This window comes from Belonocnema kinseyi, chromosome 7 (genome assembly GCF_010883055.1).
Source record: "Belonocnema kinseyi isolate 2016_QV_RU_SX_M_011 chromosome 7, B_treatae_v1, whole genome shotgun sequence".
NCBI classification, from domain to species: domain Eukaryota; kingdom Metazoa; phylum Arthropoda; class Insecta; order Hymenoptera; family Cynipidae; genus Belonocnema; species Belonocnema kinseyi.
In genome coordinates, this window is record NC_046663.1 from 112,326,333 (window position 1) to 112,338,690 (window position 12,358).

General features: G+C 34.9%; 1 protein-coding gene across 1 annotated transcript in view; it reads right to left on the minus strand.

Annotated features, from left to right (window-relative positions):
* LOC117176632 overlaps positions 1 to 12,358 on the minus strand; it is a 33,152-nt gene that overhangs the window by 11,727 nt on the left and 9,067 nt on the right. Inside the window, exon 4 of the mRNA XM_033366886.1 lies at positions 7,105 to 7,162. Coding sequence (XP_033222777.1) covers positions 7,105 to 7,162 — 58 coding nt within the window. The remainder of the gene's footprint in view (positions 1 to 7,104; positions 7,163 to 12,358) is intronic.

The window sequence follows — 12,358 nt, forward strand, 5'->3', positions numbered from 1 at the left end:
CCCCCCCCCCCCCAAATGCCTAAAATTACTTTTTATATATTTCATTATATAGTACATCATTATGATGATGTACTATATGTTCTGTTGATGTACTGTTCAACCGTGGGTTGAACTCTTGTGTCAGTATTTGACCAGTAATGCGTATGAGTACTGCGCCCGTAGCATACCAGTATCACGCCAACCGTTGGGGGAACTCCTATGTCGGTATTTCATCGGTGGTGACGGTCAATACTGGGCCAGTTTGCGACGCGACAAATTTTTTTCTAATAGAATTTTGGGGTTCTCTTAGCCGCGCACAACCTACCCTTTACTAAATAATTACTTCTAAAAAAAATCCACTTTAGGCCGGGCGCCAGTCCTTTCTTGGGACAGATTCAAGAGAAATATTCTACACTTCCCAGAAACAAGATAACCAAAATGTATACCGAAAAAGAAAAACACACAAATAACTCAAAAAGTGTCCCTTCATAGATCAGGAATATGGAATGCTTAATTTCAAACCCCGCAATTTCTAATCTGTAAAATTTCTCAATTAGAGACGCAGGCGATAACTGCTAAGAGAGATAAGAGGGATGTAAATGAAACGAACTATAAAACAAAACAAGAAAAATGAAACAAAACAATCGGGCAGTAACTCTAATTCAAACTAAATGTTTAGCTCAGTCTAAAAACAAAATTAGGTAATGGTAAAGGGGTCGGGTTTTAATGAATTGTCAAAATTCGATTTCAAAATGATAATTAAAATTGATTATTTTATTAATTTAAAAGGAAAAGTGGCAATCAGAATTACAATAACAATTAAACGTATACGGAAAGGGGAAAATAGTATCCGTGGGAACAATTTTGAAGGAACATCGGAAAACTTATAGCACACAGAAATTCCATGATATAAAACGAAGTCATTTTTAGGTTTAACTCATCCATATGGGAAAGGGGAAATAATCTCTGCTAACACAATTTTATGGGAATACATTGGGAAACTGAGAGCACTTTCAAATATTCTAAGATATAAAATAAAGTCATGTTGGAATCTAAATCATCGATAGGCGAAAGGGGAAATGATCTCTGCTAATACAATTTTATGAGATTATATTGGGAGAATGAAAGCATATTGAAATACTCTGAGATATCAGATAAGGTCAGTTTAGAGTCTGAATTGTCTATAGGGGAAAGGGGAATGATCTCAGCTAATACAATTTTACATGAATATATTGGGAGACTGAAAGCACATTGAAATACTCTGAGATATAAAATAAAGTCATTTTAGAGTCTAAATTGTCTATAGGGGAAAGGGGAATGATCTTAGCTGACACAATTTTACAGGAATATATTGGGAGACTGAAAGCACATTGAAATACTCTGAGATATCAGATAAGGTCAGTTTAGAGTCTGAATTGTCTATAGGGGAAAGGGGAATGATCTCAGCTAATACAATTTTACATGAATATATTGGGAGACTGAAAGCACATTGAAATACTCTGAGATATAAAATAAAGTCATTTTAGAGTCTAAATTGTCTATAGGGGAAAGGGGAATGATCTCAGCTGACACAATTTTACAGGAATATATTGGGAGACTGAAAGCACATTGAAATACTCTGAGATATAAAATAAAGTCATTTTAGAGTCTAAATTGTCTATAGGCGAAAGGGGAATGATCTCAGCTGATACAATTTTAAAGGAATATATTGGGAGACTGAAAGCACATTGAAATACTCTGAGATATCAAACAAGGTCATTTTAGAGTCTAAATTGTGTATAGGGGAAAGGGGAATAATCTCAGATAATACAATTTTACAGGAATATAATGGGAGACTGAAAGGACATTGTTGCGGTTTAATTTAGATAAAATGGTAAGGCACATGATTTCGGACTCAGCACATCGTTAAAAAAAAATATTTCACAGATACATAATAATAGTAATACAAATAAGAATCATATAAAGGTTGGTATGATTTTGCCAAGGAGTAAAATTATTTAAAAGAAATACAAATAATATAATTAATAAATTAGGACTTAATCCTTGGCCAAACCATAAATAAAAGGATGAAGATCCTACCTTCGTACAAATTAATCAGCGGATCGCCTGGGAGCACGTGGTTCGCACCTTGAGTTCACAAACAAGACTGATTTCGAAACTTGCGTATGCTAACGCGATGAACCGTGATTGATGGGCGAAATAATAAGTGTCCTGCGCAGAGGACTAATTTTAATTGCTACGGTCAAGAGTCCCAGTGGGCACAAAGTTTGGCGACGTCTTTACGACATCTTTACGAAATCTTTACGACAACTTTACGACATCCAATGTCCATGTCGTAAAGGTGTCTTTACGATATCGTAAATAAGTCGTATAATCTGACGATGTCTTTACGATATCGCAAAGACACCGAAACGAAATGGACATAGGATGTCGTAAAGTTGTCGTAAATATGTCGTAACGATGTCGTAAAGACGTCGCCAAATTTTGTGCCCACTGGGGTGAGATCCTCATGTAGGCTCGTTTCCATTGGTCTGCCCTATCGCCTTTTCTTCTCTTCGTTGTGTCTTCCTCTGCCTCGCTGAACCAAGTCATCGACCAAGTTTCTTTCCTTTTTTTTTGAAAAGCAGAAAAAGCGGTCCTTGGAAAGTCGTGGCTAGCGGGGTAGCTAAATGCACTCCTGTGCGAGAAGTGGAGAATGGAAGTCCATCCTTCGAACGGCAGATGTGATTTTGGACTCCATAACTCCCAAGACAATAGATAAGAGAAACGGCATCAACAGCCAGAAATAAAATAAAATATGCAAGGTGGCGAAATTACCTACTTTATCCATAATTAAGCTAATAATCGCCTTTGTCCATTTTCACCAGAGACATGTCGTGGATCTCGGACGGCCAAAGAGAGAGCAGATACGATAATCCAGGAGGGAGAGCCAGAAGATGAATACGCAGAAGGTCACAAGACAGAAGAAGCCTCGCTAAGGTGGAGGTGACGACAGTCCCTAGTCGATGATATTCGGGAAATCCGCAACATCACAAGTTGTAAACCAGTATAGCGCCAACCATTGGCGGAATTCTTGCGTCAGTCATCTACCAGTAATGACAGTCAGTACTAGGCCAGTCGTAAACCAGTACTATGCCGATAGTTGGCACAGTACTAAGAGCCAGTACTGGTACTTATTCTGTTTTACAACTGGCGCGGTACTGCGCCGGTCGTGAACTCTGGTTGATATCCTACTTTCCCCCCGGGCCCGTGTAGAAATTATGACCGGGTTCGGGCCGGATTCCGGCAGGTTTGCCCTGCTTGTATCCGGAATTTGGTCAGGCTGCCTTGTCGGATTCTGGTTGGTTTCGTCACGCAGCGCTGCTCGGATTCCGGCCGGGTGGACCCAGTCGGCACCCGGCCGGGTTACCCGATCGGATCCCGGATACCAATAGGGTAACCCGGTCGGAAACCAACCGGTTTTGGACTGGGCTCCTCTATCGCATTTTACTGAAGCCTTTTTACCACAGCGAACATATTCTACCAACAGGTAGAGATAAGAATCTTTGTCAGCACTTATTTCCACCTATAAAAAGATGTTGGAATTTCAATTTAAGAACTGCATTCATAATAATAAATGTATTAACTACAAACATTGAATCAATATAAGCACTAAAATATAGGTTAAGATTCTTAAGTTCCTATCAGGAATTAAAGTTAAATTACATAACAAATTTACCTTAAGCGTAACTTAGTTTGAATAGGTTTTTTTACAAGAGATAAAATAAGGATTTCACGTGACATCCTAACCTATGAAACCGGTTAAGAAAATTATTTTAACATTAACGTTGAAGAATATTAATAATGCTTACTTATTAACAAAATAATTCACTTACCTTTATAAATAATCCGCTTGCTCCAGAAAATGGGATACAATTTTGTGTAATTTAACAAATTTCTTAACGGATAACCTGGCGTCCACCGACGTTTTACTGCGTTTTTAGCACTCCGGAAGTCGCCGAATCGTTATTACGTGCAAGCATGAAAACGTAATTCAAAACCTTTTTCAAAAAAAGTTATTTCTCTTCTAATTACGTTTTTTGCTTATTCAAGATAATATATAAATACATTAAAAATAAGCAAAAATCGTATCACAAAAAAATTTAAATTAAAATTAGATTAATTTTTCTTTCATAATTGATTAAAAAAACACAAAAAATTGATCTTTCGCCTGTCAGATATCTACAAACGACCCACTTACGGCAGTCGTTTGTGAATATTTCTTAAGATGTTTTTAAGGTTATGATACTTCTATTATGCACCAATTTTGGCCCGACTGGGTCCTGGTGGGAACTCGGTCAGATCCCGGCCGGGCAATTAACAAAATAGTATCCCGGTTTGACCCGGTGAGATTCTGGCCAGAAACCTTCTACTGGTCGGGTCAAACCGGGGTATTTCTACACGGGGGGTTACGCCACTTGATTTATATATAGATATACAGTCAATGCTATTTTGAATTATTTATGAAACAAAAGCTTTTAGCAAGTAGCGTTTCGGGTTGCGGTAGGAACCATATCCAGTGCCTAACATATATGTATATGCGTTTTAAAGTCGATCTATGCAATGGTGTGGACGGTATCGAGCCTCAACTCCAAAAATTTGAATTTTATATAGTAGATAATTCTGGCATGAAAATTTGATAATCTGACAGATGAAACATTATTCCATCACGTGATCACAGAACATTCCTGGAAAGTCCCGCGGGCACCTAGGGGGCGGTCCACTTTAAAGTTCCAGCCACGTCACTGTTGCGCTTGGACATTTCGAATCAGCATCACTTTCCAGAATTTTTGTAATTCAAAAATTTCAGAAAATTTTCTTTTATTTTACCATAAATTTCAAAACATTTTGAGAAAATTTGTTTTTATTGTATCTCAAATCTAAAATTCCCTGAATTTATTACAAAAAATATTGTGTGCAACAGCTGTTTAAAGTAGGCAGTTGTAACTCTTGTGAAGTTTACAATACATGCCATCGACTTATCTTTGAGTCGTTTCTGGCTCGTTTACAGCTCGCCTTCGCCTAGCCCCAACTCCTCTCCGACTTGCCTACAACTCCCTTTCGATTCTCCTCTGTCCCGTACAGCAAACTTCACACTCAAGTGGAACTGCCTACATTCCGCACTTGGAGCACAATATACATACCATTTACTATTTATTGTAGTATATGCAGTAATCAAAACAAAAAAATTACATCCATTTTTGTGAAACTCTTACGGTTGACAAGATATTTGTTGTTAAAGTAACAGTACTGGTAAGTCCTTTAGATGCACCTAACGATGCATCTAGCCTCTCTCACCCTTGGGAAATACTTGGTCAATTGTCAATCCCCTTCCCTTTAATATTCACAACCCAGGCGAAAAAATTATGTATAGTTTATATATAGTGTGAAGTTTTATATATAATATTCATTTGTTTTACACAGAAAATGTATCTAACAAATGAATATTCTATATAAAACTTCACATTATATATAAACTATATATAATATTTACGCCTGGAAAGGAAAAACTGACAATTCTGATCAAGAATATTTAGAAGTGAAACTAAAAATTGTACTTGAATTTCTAAATGTACATTTTCAAGTTTAGTATGAAAGAAGTAAAAACTTTTCATCACGCTTTGACCACCCGCCACGCCACTCTCCCATCAAAGGTTTCGTATTTTCTGAATTGCCCTTTTGCTCTGATGCACGCCACTAAGATATGGATGTTAATTTTTTAAATCGTGGATTGTAGAACTTAATATCTATATTTTACGAGTAATTATTTATAGCTTAATTGCTGACTGCAATTTTTAAATGTATAAGATTACAACAAATATTTTCCATTTTTTCCAGTACACTAAGTCAAAAAGTGTCAAAGGAAATTTGCACAAAGTTCGGCAGGGATTCTTTTAACCCAAAAGTGTATCAAAACGTTAGACAATGGAAAAATAATTAATATCTACGTAGGTAGGTTTAATCTAAAATCTGAGTTATTCATCGACTCACTGAAAGTGAAATTATCCAAAAAGTACAGAAAAAATCACGTGATAAACTTGCAATAAAAATTATCTGAAAGATCGGCTGATTGTAATTTTTATCATTTATACATATTTTGCAAGAATGCAAATGATAAAACTATTCACGAAAGCCTATAACTCCAAAAGTTAGTTGCAAATAGTTGTGCGTCAATCCAGTCTGTTCTCCCCAATCCATGTCAAAAGTGTGAAACTGTAATAATTTTTTATTGCAGCTAAGTTTTTTTCAAAGAGTGATGTAATATATATATATATCATGTAAATAACTTGTGAATATTTTTTTGCCTTTAATAATAAGCAAAGTATGCAGACATAAACAGAGTAGGATGGCCAAATGGCCATGTAAGGCCTAGGCATGGCTGGGGGGTCGCTAATTTTAGTTTGACTTGGAAGCACTTGCAAGCTCCAAGCAAAAATCAGCAGCTGGTGATTCGAGTCGGCGACATAGCGCCGGCGCAAGTTCTGCACGTTGTGCGACGCGTGTCTCCGCGATCTTTGCCTGTACGTATATACTCGATTATGAATGACAGTCCCCTCAGTTTTCAGTCGTTTCAGTGGCGTAAGCAGAAGGTCAATCCGGAAGCAAAAAGGCGGGGGTAAACCAGGGTGTTGAGGGTGTCCTGAGGACCCTCTTCAAAATGATTTGTATTTCGGAAAGAAAGCAGGCCCTATGCACTAATTCTGTTATCGATACATAAGGCTTAGAGAAAACGAATAAATACAGACTTCCTTTCTTTGTATGCATATTCAGGTTGGCAATTGGGCGGTCGAAAAAATTTAAGGACTTAATGATTCCTTCAAAATAATGCTAGAATCTTTGAATTAGTTACGTTACAAATTTGATGAGGTCAGACTTCTTTATTTTTAAAAGTTTTGCAAAATAGATTTCACCAAATTTCAATTTTTTTGAATTTCACCATATTGGCTTCTTAGTTATTAGAAAGATAATTTAGATTTTTTTATTTTGTTTTCCTACTTTAAAATCAACTCCTATTCTTTTTTTAATATTGAGATTTAAATGAGCAATTTGTCATTTCATAATTATTAGTCATTAAATTTTACTTACGCCACTGACTTTCCTTCCTCTTTGCAAATCGGGGAGTAGATCGCGTTCCAGAGCTAACCTGCCAGATGTTTATTGCGAGCGCGTGCCCTTTATTGCTTATGCGAATTTAGCGTGCACGCCACTTTCTCGTGAGATGCAAGATTTGTGTTCTGCCATTTCTTGGAATAGTTTGACTCACGTACAGTTTTATTCCCATTTATCTCTTATAGTTCAGATATTACCTATGTATATTCCTATATACTACCAAAATAATTGGCATTTGAGAACCCTGAGCAGACAAAAAATTTTAACATTGTTAGAATCAACCCAGCATTAATTTAATCAAAAAGAATATTTCACAAAATTATTCGAAATAAGGTCTCTCATATAATTTCTTTTTTACTCCCATATTTTCAGAATATCTTATTGTTTTTATTAAATAGTTTTTTGTTGATTGAACGACGGTTTTTGATCTAGTTAGTCTTCAAACAAAATCTCTAGCTGTAAAAAAAGTCCTCTCTATTTACGCTGGAATTCGAACACACATATACAGATTGCCAGTCTGATGCAACCTGAAAGTCTGGCAATCTGTAGACCTGGGTTCAAATATCATTAGAGCTGGAGAGGAATTTTTTCACAGCTAATCACTATAACCATTTTGGTTTAAGACTAAGTAGACCAAAAATCGTCATTTCATCCAGAAAAAAATTTCACTACCCCAGTCAAAAACATAATATAAAAACTCGGTTTTTATTAAGGAAAAAATAAAATGAATATTTCATTACCCACCGCATGTACATCTTGAAATTCAAAACCAATGCTGCTTTCTAGAACTCCGATTTTTGCGTTCGATGTTTTTTCCATAATCAATTATTTATCTTAAAATTATAATTGTGCGCATTTAAAAAGTTTTAACTTGCCGAATTGCATGCAATTTTGCATTAAAAACAGAATGATTTTAAATTTGAACGTGTTTTACATTAAAAATTTCAAGCTCTTACTTTTAAGAAATAAAGAAATTTAAAGTTCTCAAAATCATTTACAACTATCGCCAACCCTGAAAAGGGGCAGGAACTAGAAGGGCTGTTTTTCGTGAGGGGCAAAATCTTGATCAAAGCCTCGGGTTTTCGACTCAGAATAAGAAAATATTTTTTTTGTGAAAATTAAAACTCAAACAGGTTTGAATCATTTCTTTTTCAAGTCACTAACTTAAAACTTTTTTACACAAGACCAATTAAAAGTAAAGCATTTTTTGCGAAGATAACAAATAAAAACTTTAAAAGGATTTTCATTTTTAACTCTTCAAAAAATTAATTATTCGAATGGTTCATGCTTTAAAAAAATTTCTTTCAATTTGAAGAATTGAGGGTGATATGGTGCAAACCGATTGGAGACCGAGTCCATTGTAAATCAGGTACGTTCTCTATATATACTAGATGTAGAAGGGCTGAACTATTTTTCTGGCCAGGGGAATTTTTATCCTAAAAATATGATTTTATAACTTTTCTTGTGATCGATGCAACACAGTAATACAAGAACCTGAATTTCAGTCTAAAAAAGTGGTTGACTTTCAGATGTAACCAAAAGGATCATTCGCCAGTTGAAAGTCAACTGATGATGATAACATGACTTTAAGTAGCGCGCTTGGTTGAAAGTCAGCTGCTTTATGTACGTAAAATGTACTCTATAGGTTAAAGTAAGACAGAAAGATTGTGGACATTCCGTCAACGCGTGCGTGTGAAATGAAACTAATAGGTTAATTTAAGTCAGCTGATTGTTGAAATTCAAAAATGTATACGCTATCCATGTAGAATAGCAATAAGGAGACCAAACTAGTGGAACTGAAAATTAACACTTTTCTGTTGCTAGAAGTGCGCATACACACATGTGCAAAATCACACTCGCGTGTAGTTCAAAACTTCCCGAGCGTGGCGTGCCAACCTCACTTAGAAAAATATGGCCCCCGATGTAAACGCGAGTCAAATATAAGTAAATAATGATTGAACAATTAATAGTTTGTGAATAAAGGCAAGGATGTTAAAATTAAAAATCTCTGTATAAAAGCGAATGTTTCCAATAAGTGTGATTTCAAATGTATATTGTACAAGACTTTCTGAGTGGTATAAGTTGTATGTGTATTGTTTTTGTTACGGGCGCGTCGAATATCTCTCACACGCAGTGTTGGTAAAAGTAATTTCATATTTCATAAACATACTACCTACCTCTTCCATGGCGAATAATTTTTTTATTCCACAAACATTTCACAAAATCCTGTCTGATTATTAATTATTTAATTGTTCAAGCGACCTGTCAAAACAAAACAATGGAGGCGGCCATATTTTTTAAAGTGCGGTTGGCACGCAACAAAAAAGTGACCGTTTTTGATGAAGTCCATGCATTACAGATTGGTCTCATTATATTATATTTATTCTCCATGGCGTTATCGCTCAGTTACTAGGAACATGAAATGAATATAAAATTAAAAATTGAATAATTTTAGAAAATAATTTTTTTTAATGTGAGCATTGAATCAATTATTTATTTATGTCTAATAAATCAAGTTGTTTTATCCTCCAAGTCGATGAGATTAGCAGAAGAAAAAAAAAATAATGACACTAAACAAGGCACTTATATCCATTTCAAGCTACCCGGTACAGAACGTCAATCTTCAATCCTTTTTCATATCTTTTTTTATCACATATGCACTATTATTCTATTTATACTCAAAATCCGTTATAGATCTGAGTACATATATCAAAATAGGAAACGTTGACGAAACAACTATCATGAGCTCAGTGTTGATCGCTACTATCCAGCGCTATCGACGCCATATTGGCTACTCTCAGCGCATCGCATTTCGCGCACGTCTTTCTGCCAGCACAAATTTAATTTCAGAGCACGCGAATGAAAATCATCCCAAACTCAACATACTTGTCAGTTTATTATCATATTACTCGTATATCAGATACGAGACACTGCACTTCAGTTCCATTTCTGGTTGAAATTAAGTGACTTACTTAATTTAATGCAAAAATGAAATTCATCTACATTTAAAATCCATTATCTTGTATTACTGTGAATATGTTACAAAAGTCCAAGCAGTATTTTTGTAACAATTTTGTACACGTGCAAAGTTTTAACCCCAAAAAAGTCGGTCTCGTTCAAAAAGAAGGAAACCGATTCAATATAACCTTGCTTGAAATGGTCATTGCAGTACATTGCAGATTCGAAGATCCTTGAGAAAATGACCGATTCACATAGTTGCAAACCGATTCTGTTTTAACTCTCTGAGTCTGCAAATGACAGATACGTAATTTACAGAGTCGTCTTTTCAATGGATTCTTTTTCCTGGTTTGCAAGAGAAACGAGTAAATTCAATGTTATGAAAAAATTCTATGTCCACCAAAGTTATTTAGGCCAAATAAAACTCACAGGATGTCTTCCTTATAGAAGGCCAAATTCAACAAAAAACTGGACAAAATTTAGGTTCGTTTGAAAAACAAAGCACAAAATTCAAATACGCATAATTCAGAAAAAAATTGTTTTCACAAATCGGAAAAATACTTATCGCAAAATTTCCTCTTAAAAACAACATATATCGTCTCAGAGAGATTCTGCGACTTTAAGTGTAGAACCTGCCTGGTTTGAAATGAATTCGGTCTTGAGCTTTTTACCCCCCCCCCCCCAAAAAAAAAGGTTTTTCTTATTCAGGGCCTACAAACGGCCCTTATTGACCCCTCTTTTTTTTGAATTGATTTTTTAGCAACGCCTTTACAGAAATGTAGAAAGGAAGGAAATGTGACTTTCCTTTCGTGAAAGATGAAGGACCGGGCGAGATCAGGCAGCGGCTGGTGCAGCGGATGTTTGAGACTTTCAAAAGCTCAAGCTGATGGCTTCCCTTCATGAGCTGTAGTGCACCCTGTTGCATATATTGTATGTATATATGTATATATACTGAATAGGGAGGAAGCACCTCAACGGATGTGATGTTTAAAGCAGGAGGAAAAAAGTTCCTCGTATAAATAGGCAATGGTGGTTGCTCGGGTGGTCGTACTTTTTTCAACGAGTAGATCTGCTTTGACCTATATCTCAAACATTTCATGTCGTTGCATAGCAGGGTGGTCATAAAAAAATTAAATGTTTTATTTCAAGAATGTTGAACTCACAATATATTATTTATTTTTAAAGCATATTTTCTTCTGTAATAGACCAGTTCTATTATTAACATATTCAATTTAGATTTTAAAAGACATTGTTTTTTACACATCTTTATTTGAGATAGACCACTTCCATAGTGATTTTTTGAATTAGGTTTTGAAGTGATTTTTAAAAATACTCAATATTTTTCATTTTAATAAAGAGACTGTTTAAATTTGTCATTGAGTGATCATTCTGATAAGAAAACTAACCCAACAGTCGAAGACGTATTTCTGCTCGAAAAGGTCAAATCTACTTTTTTTACTTATTTTTTTTTACCATTGATAAAAAAAAATATTCTGTACAAATATCTTAAGGCTAAGATTTCGCCACTGTTGTGCCATGTGACTTTTTTTCTTTAATATAATTACAACATTAGTGGTTTAGTTGCCACAGTACTTGGCGCCGTTGTTAAAGGATTTATTATTTAATTTCTATGTTAACTTAGTTTTGAGACTTATTTCTTGTTAAAAATAGTGTCTTTTTTTTAGACTGTGAAACACCTTTTATGCTGAACCTTGCACTTTGACACTTTCTGATCGTTATGATAATAATTACATTCTTTTTAGTTAAATAAATTAAAACATGACTTTTTGCTCGGCTTTCAACTTTAAAGATCATTTTGACACAGAGCCTGCTAGTTCATCAAATGAAAAATATCGAACGTGTTGCAAAAATTAGAAACATTTATTCATAGCTTCAAGGGTAAGAGACAATTTAAATGTCCTGAGATCCTGAAAAAACTGAAAGAAGACCCCTGGACCACCTTCGTGAAATGGGCCTTTAAAATTTAAAGTTTCAGATCATATTCAAACCACACAATTTAAATAATAAACATTTCATAGAACAATTTTACACTTAGTTGAGTATAATTTTAAGAATCTGAATTTTAAACCAGCCAGGTTTTAATGCTTAAGTTAAAATAAGTACAACTTGAAGAGGTTTTAAGTTGAAATTGTGTAATTCTCGCAATTTCAATTTTAGTTTATTCGAATTTGAATGTGATACTTTTTTATAATTTTAAATTTACATTATTATTAAAGATGAATAATGAAATTTAATTTATCATTCAAAAAAT